Source organism: Phyllobates terribilis, unplaced genomic scaffold, assembly GCF_046119375.1.
Source record: "Phyllobates terribilis strain yellow unplaced genomic scaffold, ASM4611937v1 Scaffold_1__5_contigs__length_1240528914, whole genome shotgun sequence".
NCBI classification, from domain to species: domain Eukaryota; kingdom Metazoa; phylum Chordata; class Amphibia; order Anura; family Dendrobatidae; genus Phyllobates; species Phyllobates terribilis.
This window is the reverse complement of record NW_027362761.1, coordinates 771,222,318-771,239,220: the sequence shown is the minus strand read 5'-3', so window position 1 is coordinate 771,239,220 and position 16,903 is coordinate 771,222,318. Positions and strand designations below refer to the sequence as shown.

At 42.5% G+C, this 16,903-nt stretch overlaps 1 protein-coding gene across 4 annotated transcripts in view; it reads left to right on the top strand.

The window, feature by feature from the left end:
• Window positions 1-16,903, top strand: part of PSD3 (pleckstrin and Sec7 domain containing 3) — a 902,747-nt gene that overhangs the window by 468,136 nt on the left and 417,708 nt on the right. For all 4 annotated transcript variants that reach the window (XM_073636968.1, XM_073636969.1, XM_073636970.1 and 1 more), the window contains one exon: window positions 1,957-2,346. In XM_073636968.1, coding sequence (XP_073493069.1) covers window positions 1,957-2,346 — 390 coding nt within the window. The remainder of the gene's footprint in view (window positions 1-1,956; window positions 2,347-16,903) is intronic.

The following is a 16,903-nucleotide window of genomic DNA, read 5'->3' as shown; positions in this document are numbered from 1 at the left end:
TTTTTTTCTTTCCTTGTTGCATTTCAAGAGACTTTTTTTTATGATTAGGGCTTGATCTTTGTTGGATGATTTGTTTTTTTTTTCCAAAGAACCATTTTGAGATGCATATAACTTTTGTTTTTATGTTGCTTTTTTCTGGCTTTCTTAAAGGGAATCTGTCACCACTTTGGAGTTATCAGACCTCTACTATGGCCATACAGGGTATAGAAAAGTAAATCTATACATACCTGTATGGCCATAGTAGAGGTCTGATTGCAGAGAAAAGCGCTTTAATCAATTCTAATCTTGTACAGGCTGGGTGTCCGGGGGACGTCAAGCAATCCCCACCTATGTGCTTATTATTCCTCCAAATCCCCGCCTGTATGCCTAATTATCATATCCCCCCCTCCCCTGCATGTCACAGGGTCCTGTGACGTGCACTGTGCTCCCTCTACTATGGCCATACAGGTAGGTATAGATTTTCTTCTCTATACCCTGTATGGCCATAGTAGAGGTCTGATAACGCTAAAGTGGTGACAGATTCCCTTTAATTTCATCAATAAAGATATGTACAGACTTGTTATTTGTAGAATGACTTGACGTTTTCTCACAATTATTTGAGTTGGGGTTGAATGAACTAAAAACAGCAATGTCACTGTTTTTGGGGAGTTTTGGCATGCGGTATGAATTATGTGTTACCTTTATTCTGTGGATCAGTACAATTATTGTGATACCAGATCAATATAGTTTAAGGTTTTACCAATTTTACAGTTAAAAACAAACAAACAATATAAGCACTTTAAAACCATACCATATCTATATTTTCCTTCAATGGAGCCTAGTGAGGGCTTGATGCTTGTGGAGCGAGGTTTAATTTTTAACTGCAATTTTTAGATACACAGGATTTTTTGATCACTTTTAATCTATGCTTTAGGAGCTGGGACAAGCAAAAACAGCAATTCTGTCATTTTTTATTCATTAATCTATTTTACATTGTTCATCAAGTTTGATAAGGGGGTCGTTGCGGAAACGGTAATACCAATGATGTGAATTTTTTTACAGAATGATTTTTTGTATGGAAAATTAGGGTTTTTTTTGTTTTGTTTTTACTTTTTCCCTTTTAAAGTGAGGTCATAGAGCAGGAAAGTCAGATGTCAGCATGCAGAGAAACCTACTAAATTATGAATGACTGTGAAACAGGGTCAGAGCCACTTATCATTTTTATAAAAATGAAATAGGATTTAAAAACACATGGGCACACGATTTAGAAAACATTCATATAGTATAGAAGGTTTTTGTTGTCTTTTGTTATGCCTTATTCATGATTCAAACTTTTTGCTTAAACCCATATTACGGTGAATATAAATAATGTTGTGTTACATCTTATCAGAGAAATCAACTTTCTTTCTCCACTTGTGAGCCACTTCTCCTCCTCCTTGTCTCCTTGCACGCTGGAAAAAAAAGTTAAACTTCGTCTTGTTCAAGACAAGACAGACTTCCAGTAAGGTGTTGGGTTACACTGCCTATTATACTCTATGGTGGGAAAGGAGCAGGGAGAGAAAACAGACTGATGGAGACACAGAAAGATCATGCTAAGCTTTCTAAAAAGTATTTACCTTACTCCAGTGCTAGATTCACATTCACACAGTTTGCAACTGCTATATAATTTTCTGTTGCTTCTGTGTTAGCAAAGGGGAAACGAGCATGCTGTGGAATGTATCAAAGATCTCATAAAACTAGTTTCTTTCCACTTGCTCAGAGTCAATTGCAAATTAGGAATTAAAGGCTATAATGAGGAAACTGGTGAAAATGGAATATACAAGACATTGTTCAGGAATAATATTACTAATCTTGTATACACACAATTTATTCTGAAAAGTTACTTGAAAGTAGGGTTTCTGTTAATATTTCTTCATAATTTAGTAATTGTTAATATCAGTCACAGTGTAAACTTTTAACTAGTTTTCTCTGTTCAAGTCCTAGGATTGTGATTGATGACCAATATGAAGACACAAGATCAAAGCGATGCTCTGAGGACTCCACAGATCTGTACAGCTCCCAGTTTGAAAACATACTGGACAATACATCTTTGTATTACAGCGTGGAGTCATTGGACACCTTGTACTATGAGCCAGATAGTTTTTTCAGTTTTGAGATGCCACTCACACCAATGATTCAGCAGAGAATCAAGGAAAGCAGTCAGTACTTGGAGAGGAATGCGTCTGTCGAAGTGGAACAGGAGTTTCTTAAAGTTGACTCTGGCAGTGGAATAACCATGGGATATGGTAGCGATGCCATCAATGGGTTGGATGATACGACAGAAGTAGAATTAAGTAAAACAAGCGAGGAGCTGGATATCTCAGGAAGGTAAGGCTTATCTTATTTTGTTTCCGTTCATGATGACAAATCACAAAATATTAAAATGTATCATTTATTTTTTGTGATGACTTTAACATTCCATCACTTGTGCTTAGATAACAGGAGCGGAGTGTCTGACATAATACAAAATGTTCTTGTGAGAACAGTTAGTGTGGGAAAGATGCATGTGAGCAGAAGAAAAGAAGGAAAGAATGTATGTTATGCAAGGAGTGATAATAACATGATTTTGAAACAAGCAGACAAAATGGAGTTGCTATAGCATGAATATCAATATGTCCTTTACATTTTCCCCCCTAAAAATTATGTTATTATCAACAATAGAGGTGCTTTCCCAGGGTCATGCTTTGAGCCTGAGGGACATTGGTCTTCACTCAATTAGTGCCCTTGTTACCAATCGAGGCTGTCGCGGCATGTCCATCACCCCTTGTTAGTTGATATAATCATAAAGCTCTGATCTTCAGACATGAGGTTGTTTGGGGCAAGCGGGTAAAGGTCATCTAAAGGTCATCATTCCCTTGTCATCCAGGTCCTCAATGCTGGTTACATCTGGGAGGTCCGTGTATAGTAGCACTGGATGTTGGTTGACAGCGTCCTCCTTGCTCTCTGATGACTGGCAGGTTTTCCTCATGCAAAATGGGATACAATAAAAGACTAGTTTTAGTAAGACATATATTAACAAGATGCAAGCAACAATATGCAACATTCCTTGTAATATTCCAGCAATCCATCCACCAATCCCTTTAAACCAATTAGCCTGATTTAAAAAGGAAAACGTATCAGACCACCTATTGTCTTTGGTCAATTCATTATGTTTGTTATACTCTTCCCTGAGTTTCCTAATGTCTTCCATTTTAGTCTTTAACCGTATGGTAGAGTCGGGGTCAATATAGTGACAACAGGCTGGGCATATAACCTGACACATCCCTCCTTGAGCTGCTGTCAAATAGTCCAGCACTAAAGTATGTTGATTGGCCACTATAATAAGTTGATTCTGCACTGCAACAGTAGTATTAATTACTTCCAATACACTCCAAATCTGGTCATCTAAGTAATCAGTGACTTCCACTAATTTGTCCCACATTTGTGTTACCATAGGGTAGAGGAAGACAGTACTGGCTATCTTATTGGGTATACTCATTTGTACTAAATGAGGTCTTCCTGATGGGTGTGGGGTGTTGTCCTTAGCACATTTATAGATGGTGTGAAGAAGGATGGTTCTCATATCTACTTTACTATGGGGAATAAGATAAGTGGCTGGAGTTAGCCGGGCCAACGTACAAGTCCCCCCTACTCCGACTGGGAGCCATTTATACGCATTATTCCCACAGACCCAATATGTGGCTGATGGCAGGTCCCATAAAACCGAGTGCTGTAATACTAATTTATGTACCAAATCGATAAAAACGGTGTTATTTGATAACATACACCATGAAGGCATTTGTCCCAGGGGGCTACAATATCCAACATTCGGATTGCCACATGTTGGATCACTAGACTTATATTCAGAGAATTCATGTTTTACTGCTGTTGGGGTTGTCAGGAGCACTTGATATGGTCCGTCATACAATGGTTCTAGTCCATGTTTCCGAACAAGCTTCTTCACATTCACATAATCTCCAGGCTTGAGGGTATGACAACCTTCTGCATCAGCTGGATCTGGAATAGAAGATGATACTAACGCATGGGTGTTAGTTAAGGCTTTGGCAAGCTGAATCACATATTGCACAACATAATCTGTTTCTTCTGATAATTGTTGTGGGGTAAATCGAGCTATAGCTGGTTGTGACCTAAATAATATCTCATAGGGTGACAGTTTGTAATTCCCTATGGGGGTGGTGCGTATGTGATATAGTGCAATGGGAAGGAGCTCAGGCCACTGGGCCGTAGTCTCCGACATCATTTTGGTTAACTGCCTTTTCAGTGTGCCATTCAATCTCTCCACCTTGCCGCTTGACTGTGGATGATAAGGAGTATGCAGCGCCACTGTTGATCCGATCATGGTAAGTATTTCTTGATATACACATGAGGAAAAGGCTGGTCCTTGATCACTTTCGATAATTTCTGGAACTCCATACCGGCGAACAACTTCAGAGACCAGCTTCTTGGCAGGGGTAAGGTTGCAGCCTCTACCAATGTATCTTCAGTTGTGACAGCATATCCAGTATCCAGTATGAAAACTGCCAGAGGTGTCAACATATCTGGATCCATCCAAATATAACGTAAGTTCTGGATCATCCAAGGGTACTTCCCCCACTAGAACAAGTGGAGTTGACTCCGCAGTAATTTGTTCCAGACAATCATGCGGTGGAGCCTCTTTCCCCTCTCCTTCAGGTGCTGGTAGCAGGGTGGCTGGGTTGATGGTGGTGCACCGGTGTAATTTCACATTTTCTGGCAACATCAACGAACACTGCAGCCGCAGGTGTCTCTGTGTGGACAGATGTTTAGGTTGCTGTACAGCCAGAACAGCCGCAATATCATGTGGGGCATAAATGTGAGTCTCATGTCCAAGGATGATGTCCGCCGCCGTCTTCTCAAGTAACTGCTGTGTGGCGTGAACCGCTCGTAGACAGCTGGGGGAGGCCCAGGCTACCGGGTCCAGATGCGCTGAGTAATACCCGACTGGGCGCTGCTTTGTACAGTGTCTCTGCGTGAGTACTCCGGCTGCATGTCCTCCTGTCTCAGAGACATACAAATGGAAAGGTTGAGCATAGTCCGGATTTCCAAGGGCAGGGGCTGTCATTATCCTTGACTTTAGTTGTTCAAAGGCTTGTTGCAGCAGTTCTTGGTGGTCCTTGTTGTTTACATATGCCATAGTGTCTTCTTTTAATGCATCATATAGGGGCTGCATCAGACGTGAGGCGTCTGGGATCCATTGTCTGCAATATGTACATAGTCCGAGGAACCGTTGTAGCTCTATGGGATCTTTTGGGAGTGGTAGTGCGTAGATGGCCATCTTCCTTTCGTCTGTGAGATGTCTGGCACCCTGAGTAAGGCAATGGACTAAGAAGACCACTTGACCGAGGCAGAACTGAAGTCTCGAGGCTGAGACTCGACAATTCAGTTTTGCTAGATGCTTGAGGAGGCGAACACTGGCCCTGATGGACATTCTCTCATGAGTCTCGTGGGCCGGACGTCCTATTTCTAAATAGGGGGGCTTGGGGGGTGCATTGACTAGCAGGGGTGTGACAGTCCCTTTGGAAGTGTCCTGCTCGGCTACATCTCCAACACAGAATACGGGAATTCACTACTGGTCTTCTCCCGGGATACATTACTCGCTGATCAGGCACTGCCATGGGGTAGTAGTGGGGCTATACGGGAGGACACTGTGGGGGCAAGGGGGAATACTGGGGGGGCAAGGGCTGTAAGGGGGTACACTGTGCTGCAGGTACTGGGGGTGCAGCAACTGCCACTGCAGCGGGTTTAGATTTAGGCTTAACCGCAGAAGCTGCCCGGGCGACACTTTTCTGGAAACTTTTTGCTACTTTTAGGGCATCTCCTGGGGTGGCTGACTCAACATCCGGCCGTACAGCCAATATCGCGTCCTTGATTTCAGTACGTAAACCCTGGATAAAGGCGGACACTAACAGCTGGCAATGAGTTTTAGTATGTAATGAGAACCCTTATAGACCTGCAAAAGGCGCCCATAAAACTTCTCAGCCAACTCTTCCTTCTCTTGAGTAACATCTGTGAGAATAGTAGATTGATCAGCCAGCTTATCCTGAGCCCATATTTTAAGGGCTCGACAGAAGTCAACCCCACTCTCATACGTATTGGAGTCTAATGCTCTGTTATATGGGATAGCAGTCTCTATCATGGGATAATATCCTTCACCGACTTTTACACGGATCAGGTGTAAAAGATCCTGCCTTGTTGTTGAATATATCTCCCTGTTTGCGGCCATGCCCCTGTAAAAAGCCGTGGGGGAATGTTCGGGATCTGGGAGATGATTACACAGAATATCCGTCTGTGCTGGGGTGAACGGGGTATATTTGGGTGGGCTGGTATTCTGGCCCACTTCCTCCATTTCCTCCAACTTTGTGAGAGGGGGTGGAGGTGGAGGGAAATCAGGGGGAGGGGGGAGATCAGCATGAGTACTGATTGAGGGGAGATCTCGGAGGTAGGGAAACGTTGGGGGAGACCAGATATTGGATCCGATCATGGGTTCGATTAGTTGAGCGGCATAATCGACTAGATCCCTGTCAACGGCCAAGAGTCTTATCTCTCTCAATTTAGTTGGATGCGTGGCAGTGTATTGCTTTATAGTCCTGACTATTATTTTGGCCGCATCCTGTTTTGGATATCTAAAATTACCGGTGGAAATAAATGGCAGGGCTAGGGTTGGGACCACACGAAGCTGTGATGCGTATGCTATGGTGTGCTGGATTGTTTCTGTAAGCAGGTGTTGTGACCTGGGTATATCCAGGGGATCATATCTTGGTACCACCGCATGTATAACATACTGACATGATAGCTGTCCGGCTCTTGTAGCCATCACCTCTCCTTCTCTTAACGGACCTTTGTCACGGATATAATCGTTGGACGCAATTTGTATTGCAGGACCCCCAAGACGACATATTCCTGCAGCTAGCCCCCCCCCCCCCCCCATGCTGTAGTCTTACATTTGCTGCATTTACAATGATCCCAACTTCCTGTTGCGGTATACTCCCTATGCCTATTCTCAGCATAGTGGAAAATTCTGAAGGGCCATTCAATAAAACAGACGCCACCTCCTGATACTCGTGTCTATGGTCTATTCCCCCAGTTTGGGAGAGGGTGAATAGGGTAGAATTCGGAGGACCCTGGGTCTCTCTGAATGGAGTGTGGACCTTGGCGGGGGCAGGTGGGGGCAATGGTTTGTAATACCCACCGTCAGCGTTAAGTAATGGGAAGGCTGGTGCTGCAGCACCGGGTCTGTGTGCTCCACAATTATAGCACGTCTCACACCATCCTGGGTTATATGATGGTGGCTGGCCACCAGTGGGAAGTGTAGGGTATTTAATCTCCTTAGGTAAAAATTGCTCAGTTTCCGGATTGAGGGGCTCGGGTACTGCTACATTTGTGGGGGTAGGGGATGCTTCTTTAGGGGCTTCGGAGTTGGTTTGTGGACACATAAGTTGGGAAGGGGAATCTACTTCTGCCTCTATTTTTACCCATCAGCTTCATTTTGGAACACAAAACAGCCAGTCTTCATTACAGGGCTAGATAATTTCCCCTTCTTTACATAAAAATAATTGAAATAACCAGGCTTCCTCTCCTCAGCTATTTCTACATATCCTTCATCACAAATCTCATGTGCGACTTTCCTGAACTTCTCAGCGTCTTCCAACAATCCACAGTCAACTAATCTACCCCTTTGCTGCCGGATGCCTTCATCCCACAACACAGGCTGAAGCCTCCCCTCCACAGGAAAATTTAATACCTTAAACACTTTTGGTGCATTCTTAAAAGATCTTTTCCCTTCTCAACCGATCATGATATTCATCACATCCTCCCCCTCCTGCAGGGGAGACAAATTTTTTCTGCTCCACGGAAACATTGATTAATCACTACAACTGACAAAAAAAATCCTTAATTTGTGCACAGCACGAGTCCGGACCTCAGCTGCTGTTTCACTGACTTTATTTCACCCCTTCCCGTCGGGGAGTCTTGAACAGCCAGATAAAAGGAGGAGAACTCTCGTCCGCAGTTCCCCGGACACTAGATATATGTATATCTGTGTGCGTGTCCTACCCGATGTTCGATCACCTGCCGCGACCGAACCTAACAGTGTTCAGTCTCCTAAGGATTTTTGTCAGAAGTTGAGAAAGATTCACACAATATTCACTTGTCAATCTGAGGTGATACTGCTTTGAAAGTAAATAATATCAGACCCCTAATGGGACTACACCCCTTATAGTCTCACCTTTGACTATATCCAACCAAGATGTCCGGAGATACTGCAAACAACCACACACCACGTGGAAACCACGCCAAACGGTCAGTGTCACTAGTAAAGAACTTGTGCACTTACCGTGGCTTTTTGTGGGGGATGATCAGTCCCAATTCCAGTGGGGGAGGCTGAAAGCAGGTCTCTCTTTGTGGACGTCCAGAGGTGGAGGGGCGTCCCTGGTTAGGGATCCGAGTCACGGCACCAGCTGTTGAGGGAGGGCAATGGCCCTTCAAGGTTGACCAAGTGAGTGTCAAATTATTATGTTGATTGCGCAATCCAACAGAAAACCAAACAGAGGCAATGCGTGCTCTGTATTGGGAGGATTCAAAGAATCTCTGATCCCGTTTATTTTGCTTAGCATTTTATATTGTTTTGAGTATTTTAATAGCCAATCAACTCTGCAGCCATACTACAGTACTATAGGCTAACCAATGTTAGTACAATTATTACGGAAACACATATATGGTCATATTATCATCGTTAGTTCAAAGCACTATGGAAATTTTACAAGGTCAATCCTGGCCTAAACTAGTTAGATAACAGGAGCGGAGTGTCTGACAAAATACAAAATGTTCTTGTGAGAAAAAGTTTGTGGGAAAGATGCATGTGAACAGAAGAAAAGAAGGAAAGAATGTATGTTATGCAAGGAGTGATAATAACATGATTTTGAAACAAGCAGACAAAATGGAGTTGCTATAGCATGAATATCAATATGTCCTTTACACTACTACAGACAAGGTGGGGAGGCTTCTGCTTCAGCCAGTTGTATTACAGCCAGACAGAGGACAGTCATGAGAAGGAGGACATGGCTGACCAGAAACCTAGAAAAGATTTTTTATATATTGGACCAAGCTGCATGGTAAACTACTCAGACAGACAGGTTCCAGGTGGATTCTCCACGCTGACTGCCCTGGATTGATAGGTCTCTCCCTGTATGCATGTAAGGGGAGTGGGTGGGAGAAGCTGCTGGGGATCTGCCTGTCCGACTAGTCTCTCAGGCGGCTTTTAAACTATGATTTTCTTTTAAACGCATTTTAGAATTAAATATACAAAGCTGAAACCATACAGTCAATGAATTATACCTGCTGCCTATGGATCCGGCAGCATTTATTAGCTGTCAGGTTCCCTTTAAACAACAATTAAATATCCTCATGTGTTTTACTACTGGGAACCTAACCATTGATCAGACAGTGGCTTAGGCTGTAGGATCTAATGGACTGGAATAAATGACTGAGGTAGCCGGGAGATAGTGAAGAGTCATTATTGTTTTCAAAAGGGGAGTTCCCATTGTGTAGATTGGGACATTTTAGCATGTCTACAACCACTACCTGTTCTTATGGACTTGATTTCGTCTGCGTGTCTTCCTCTCACTTGCCTGTCACGGAGGGGCAGTCGGTATCAGTAAGTTTCATTCTTCTCTCTGAGCTTCTCTATTTCTCGCTATCATTGTTGGTAATGAGACCTGTGGTGGTGACTTAAAACTGTGTTGGACATTTAGTAACTTCTCAGGATGTGTTCTGCATTCAGGTTTTCGGCACAGTTTATAATAGTGAATAGGGTGAACACACCTATTTTACGTGGTATAATGCCCCTGCAGGACGTAATCCAGACCTCATGCTTTTTCAGCTGACCAAACTCTGTTACTTTAAGATTACTGTTCTAACTGCTAGAGATACCTTCAAGGCTATTATTATCATCAGTGGGCATGACGGGAATGTGGGCAGGAACAGAGCGTTGGTGGCTTTGATTATTAAAAGATATCACATGCCATCTCCAGAATAGTTGCACATTCTTCTTGTCATTCACTCTTTGCTAAGCTCCTTCGTAACCACCTTTGAAGTTGTCCACATTGATAATGATCTTCCCGTCTATGCCCAGCTTGTCTGAGATAGCAGAGCTGGCATGGTTGGCAGTTACTGAGGTCTAGTTGCTGCGATTCTTCTGTGACCGTTTTTTTTTTTTTAGAAATTAGTGGTGTGTAATTAATGTCCAAATACCGGGATATCCTCCGTTCATATTGTAAGGAATGGGATTTATTTACTCATTTACAAAGTCGATACATACAGTACCTGTATCTGTACTTGAACTTAGCGGTGTAGTTGTGGGGTTGGTCTATTTGCATTTCTGATCTTGTCCCTATGAATAGGAGGGTCCAAGGACACCTCCATACTATATCTCTTGACTTTCTGGCTGACTAGTGAATCTTTTTATGCTTATTGTGCTTGAAGATTGGTCTATTGTATATATTGCTATAAAGTGACATCTATTTTCTGGTTTGGTGAGGGATACAAGAATATTCCCTATGATTATTTTTGTTACTAATACACATATACTTTTTCTGTATTTACAGCCAGATTGAGATCTATATACAGTATTATTGTATTTACAGCCAGACTGAGATCTATATACATTATTATTGTATTTACAGGCAGATTGAGATCTATATACAGTATTTTTGGTTGTCTGATGATTGATATCCTCTTGAGCATCTGGGCAATTAAGATAATTGATCGTTAGGAAATGAGTACTCAATAATTTCCTATTTTTAGATTCACCACACCTGTACACTGCAGGTACAGGGGTGGTGGCCAATTTGTCTTGTAGATTTAGGCTATGTGCCCACGATGCAGAAATGAAGCAGAAAATTTCTGCAGCATTTCTGCATCTCCCTGGCAGAAAAAACGCATGCAGAGTGTGCATGCGTTTTTCTTGCAGAATACATACGGATTCACATGCGTTTCCGCATGCAGATTGACAAGCGATTTCCAGGCGATTTTAGCATCACTTGGAAAGTGCTTGACAACTAGGTCACACTATATAAATCCATGCAAACGGCATGGATTTATACAGTGTGAACCGTAAAAATTAAAACAAATAAAGCTATACTCACCCCCAGGGGTGGATTAAGAGTAGCCAGGGCCCCGGGCAGTTTAGAAGGCGCGGCCCACCCCCCCCCAGGTACCCGATGTATCATGTGACCTGTCACGCGATCCCCTTTAATACAGTGCAGTTTGAAAGTATTTGGCCCCCTTGAACTTTTCTACCTTTTGCCACATTTCTGTCTTCAAACATAAAGATATAAAATTCTAATTTGTTTGGGAAGAATCAACAAGTGGGACACAATCGTGAAGTGGAACGAAATTTTTGGGATATTTTAAACTTTTTTAACAGATTAAAAACTGAAAAGTGGGGCGTGCAATATTATTCAGCCCCTTTACTTTCACTCCAGAAGTTCAGCGAGGATCTCTGAATGATCCAATGTTCTCCTAAATGACTGGTAATGATAAATAGGATCCACCTGTGTGTAATCAAGTCTCCATATATATGCACCTGCTCTGTGATAGTCTCAGGGTTCTGTTTCAAGTGCAGAGAGCATCATGAAGACCAAGGAACACACCAGGCAGGTCCGAGATACTGTTGTGGCGAAGTTTAAAGCTGGATTTGGATACAAAAAGATTTCCCAAGTTTTAAACATCTCAAGGAGCACTGTGCAAGCGATCATATTGAAATGGAAGGAGTATCAGACCACTGCAAATCTACCAAGACCCGGCCGTCCCTCTAAACTTTCATCTCGAACAAGGAGAAGACTGATCAGAGATGCAGCCAAAAATCCCATGATCACTCAAGATATCCATAAAAAGTCTTGTTTAAATTTGCCACAAGCCACCTGGGAGACACACCAAACATGTGGAATAAGGTGCTCTGGTCGAGATGAAACTAAAATCAAACGTTTTGGCCGCAATGCAAAACGATATGTTTGGCGTAAAAGCAACACAGCTCATCACCCTCAAAACACCATCCCCACTGTCAAACTTGGTGGTAGCATCATGGTTTGGGCCTGCTTTTCTTCAGCAGGGACAGGGAAGATGGTTAAAATTGATAAGAAGATGGACGGAGCCAAATACAGGACCATTCTGGAAGAAAACCTGTTGGAGTCTGCAAAAGACCTGAGACTGGGACGGAGATTTATCTTCCAACAAGACAATGATCCCAAACATAAAGCAAAATCTACAATGGAATGGTTCAAAAATAAACGTATCCAGGTGTTAGAATGGCCAAGTCAGAGTCCAGACCTGAATCCAATCGAGAATCTGTGGAAAGAGCTGAAAACTGCTGTTCACAAATGCCCTCCATCCAACCTCAATGAGCTCGAGCTGTTTTGCAAGGAAGAATGGGCAAGAATTTCAGCCACTCGATGTGCAAAACTGATAGAGACATACCCCAAGCGACTTGCAGCTGTAATCGCAGCAAAAGGTGGCGCTACAAAGTATTAACTCAAGGGGGCCGAATAATATTGCACGCCCCACTTTTCAGTTTTTAATTTGTTAAAAAAGTTTAAAATATCCAATAAATTTCGTTCCACTTCACGATTGTGTCCCACTTGTTGTTGATTCTTCCCAAAAAAAATAGAATTTTATATCTTTATGTTTGAAGCCAGAAATGTGGCAAAAGGTAGAAAAGTTCAAGGGGGCCAAATACTTTCACAATGCACTGTAGGTCATGTGAGTAATACACAGGTGATCTTGTACACCTTGTGTACAGCACTATACATAATAGAGTGGGGAATAGATTAATTTTCCCAAGGGGCCACATGAGACCGTGACTGTTGAGGTGGCCGAACCAATAGGCAGAAATTAATTCTGCTCAATATTAATATTCATGAGAGGTTGGAAGGATCCGGCTTCCGATCCAAGTATATTGGCAAAAAGTTAGAAATATTTTACAAAAAGATGAAGAAATGCATACCAACAATCTAAGATGTGAGGGGGGAACTTGGGGGTCTCATCACCAGACATGTTTGAGCGCTACCTGCACTCTTAGACTTGGTTTGAACAAAACATGTACTGTGCAGTGTATATATACGGGACAGGAGAAGTGGTACTGTGCAGTGTATATATACAGGACAGGAGAAGTGGTACTGTGCAGTGTATATATACAGGACAGGAGAAGTGGTACTGTGCAGTGTATATATACAGGACAGGAGGAGTGGTGCTGTGCAGTGTATATATACAGGACAGGAGAAGTGGTACTGTGCAGTGTATATATACAGGACAGGAGAAGTGGTACTGTGCAGTGTATATATATAGGACAGGAGAAGTGGTACTCGGAGCAGAACCAAATCTTCAGCAGTTGACTCTATTAGTTAGCCCATGTGACGACATTTCAGTTCCATAACAGAGAAATGTTCTGTTGTGGATCCGAAACATTATCACATGGGCTAATAAGGAGTCCTCCACTTTTTTGACAATTAATCGGAGTGCTTATATATCTACATACAGTTATATGAAAAAGTTTGGGCACCCCTATTAATCTTAAGCTTAATGTTTTATAAAAATTGGTGTTTTTGCAACAGCTATTTCAGTTTGATATATGTAATAACTGTTGGACACAGTAATGTTTCTGCCTTGAAATGAGGTTTATTGTACTAACAGAAAATGTGCAATCTGCATTCAAACAAAATTTGTCAGGTGCATAAGTATGGGCACCCTTATCATTTTCTTGTTTTAAATACTCCTACCTACTTTTTACTGACTTACTAAAGCACTTTTTTTGGTTTTGTAACCTCATTGAGCTTTGAACTTCATAGCCAGGTGTATGCAATCATGAGAAAAGCTACTTAAAGTGGCCACTTGCAAGTTGTTCTCCTGTTTGAATCTCCTCTGAAGAGTGGCATCATGGGCTCCTCAAAACAACTGTCAAATGATCTGAAAACAAAGATTATTCAACATAGTTGTTCAGGAGAAGGATACAAAAAGCTATCTTAGAGATTTAACCTGTCAGTTTCCACTGTGAGGAACATAGTAAGGAAATGGAAGAACACAGGGACAGTTCTTGTTAAGGCCAGAAGTGGCAGGCCAAGAAAAACATCAGAAAGGCAGAGAAGAAGAATGGTGAGATCAGTCAAGGACAATCCTCAGACCACCTCCAGAGAGCTGCAGCATCAACTTTCTGCAGATGGTGTCACTGTGCATCGGTCAACTATACAACACACTTTGCACAAGGAGAAGCTGTATGGGAGAGTGATGCGAAAGAAGCCATTTCTGCAAGCACGCCACAAACAGAGTCGGCTGAGGTATGCAAAAGCACATTTGGAGAAGCCAATTTCTTTTTGGAAGAAGGTCCTGTGGACTGATGAAACCAATATTGAGTTGTTTGGTCATACAAAAAGGCGTTATGCATGACGGAAAAAAAACACAGCATTCCAAGAAAAACACTTGCTACCCACAGTAAAATTTGGTGGAGGTTCCATCATGCTTTCGGGCTGTGTGGCCAATGCCGGCACCGGGAATCTTGTTAAAGTTGAGGGATGCATGGATTCCACTCAGTATCCGCAGATTCTTGACAATAATGTTCAAGAATCAGTGACAAAGTTGAAGTTATGCAGGGGATGGATCTTTCAGCAAGACAATGATCCAAAACACCGCTCCAAATCTACTCAGGCATTCATGCAGAGGAACAATTATAATGTTCTGGAATGGCCATCCCAGCCCCCAGACCTGAATATCATTGAACATCTGTGGGATCATTTGAAGAGGGCTGTCCATGCTCAGCGACCATCAAACTTAACTGAACTGGAATTGTTTTGTAAAGAGGAATGGTCAAAAATACCTTCATCCAGGATCCAGGAAATCATTAAAAGCTACAGGAAGCGACTAGAGGCTGTTATTTTTGCAAAAGGAGGATCTACTAAATATTAATGTCACTTTTCTGGTGAGGTGCCCATACTTATGCACCTGTCAAATTTTGTTTGAATGCAGATTGCACATTTTCTGTTAGTACAATAAACCTCATTTCAAGGCAGAAACATTACTGTGTCCAACAGTTATTACATATATCAAACTGAAATAGCTGTTGCAAAAACACCAATTTTTATAAAACATTAAGCTTAAGATTAATAGGGGTGCCCAAACTTTTTCATATAACTGTATATAAGAGCAGTTACTAAGAATTACCCCAAGTATACAGGACAGGAGAAGTATACACAGCTCCACAGTATATACTACAATCAGTTATATACATATAAATATATACTGTACAAAAGAATATAGAGTGGAGCTGTGTGTATACTACATCGTATATAGTGTAGAGATGTGCCAGTATATATAGTGGGGATTCCACACTATATACTATAGTATATACACAGCATCATACTATATAAACTTCTCTACACTATATATATATATATATATATATATATATATATATATATATTATATATATATATATATATATATATATATATATGTACATACACACACACACACAACTCTACGTTATAATTAAGACCGCATTATACTATATACTATACATCACGTAGGAGACACCACGACTGCTAAATATATATCACAGAGACTGCTGCATATATATTATATAGGTGATACTGCAGCTATACACAGTTGCAGTATCACTTATATATTGTGTGTATATATAGCAGTCGAAGTATCACCAATATAATGTATATACTGTTGTATATACATTATATAGGTGACACTGTGACTGCTGTGTATACACTGTATATACTGCAGTCTCACTATCACCTATATAATATATGTGATACTGTGTTTGCTGTGTATAATTGCAGAATCACCTTTATGACATATATACAGCAGTATCACGTATATAATGTATACACAGCAGTCACATTATCACCTATATATTGTATACAGACTGCTGTATATGCATTATGTATGTGATAGTGCTACTGCTGTGAATACATTATATACGTGATATTGCAATTATTCACAGGAATCACAGTATCAGCTATGTAACATATATACAGTATCAACTACGTAATATATATACAGCAATCACAGTATCACCAATATAATGTATATAGACTGCTGTACATACAATATACAGGTGATACTGTGATTATATACAGCCATTGTAATATCACATATATAATATATATTAAGCAGTATCATCTATATATTGAATATACAACAACTGTATATACACATTTAAAAAGTTTCCATGTTGGCACTCACTCACCAGATCCCTGAGATGGAGGAGGATGAAGAGCTCCAGGTGTGCATTAGTGGATCCCTGGGATTGGTCAGGACTCAGGTGAGTAGAGTTTAATGCAAGGCCCGCCACAGTGCTGCAGACAGGGCCCTCCTCTGCCTCTCAGGACACAGCGCTGCAGACAAGGCCCTCCGCCACCCGGGACACAGCGCTGCAGACAGGGCCCTCCGCCACCCGGGACACAGCGCTGCAGACAGGGCCCTCTGCCACCCGGGACACAGCGCTGCAGACAGGGCCCTCCGCCACCCGGGACACAGCGCTGCAGACAGGGCCCTCCGCCACCCGGGACACAGCGCTGCAGACAGGGCCCTCCGCCACCCGGGACACAGCGCTGCAGACAGGGCCCTCCGCCACCCGGGACACAGCGCTGCAGACAGGGCCCTCCGCCACCCGGGACACAGCGCTGTAGACACTTGCCCTCCGCCACCCGGGACACAGCGCTGCAGACAGGGCCCTCCGCCGCCGCTCAGGACACAGCGCTGCAGACAGGGCCCTCCGCCGCCGCTCAGGACACAGCGCTGCAGACAAGGCCCTCCGCCACCCGGGACACAGCGCTGCAGACAGGGCCCTCCGCCGCCGCTCAGGACACAG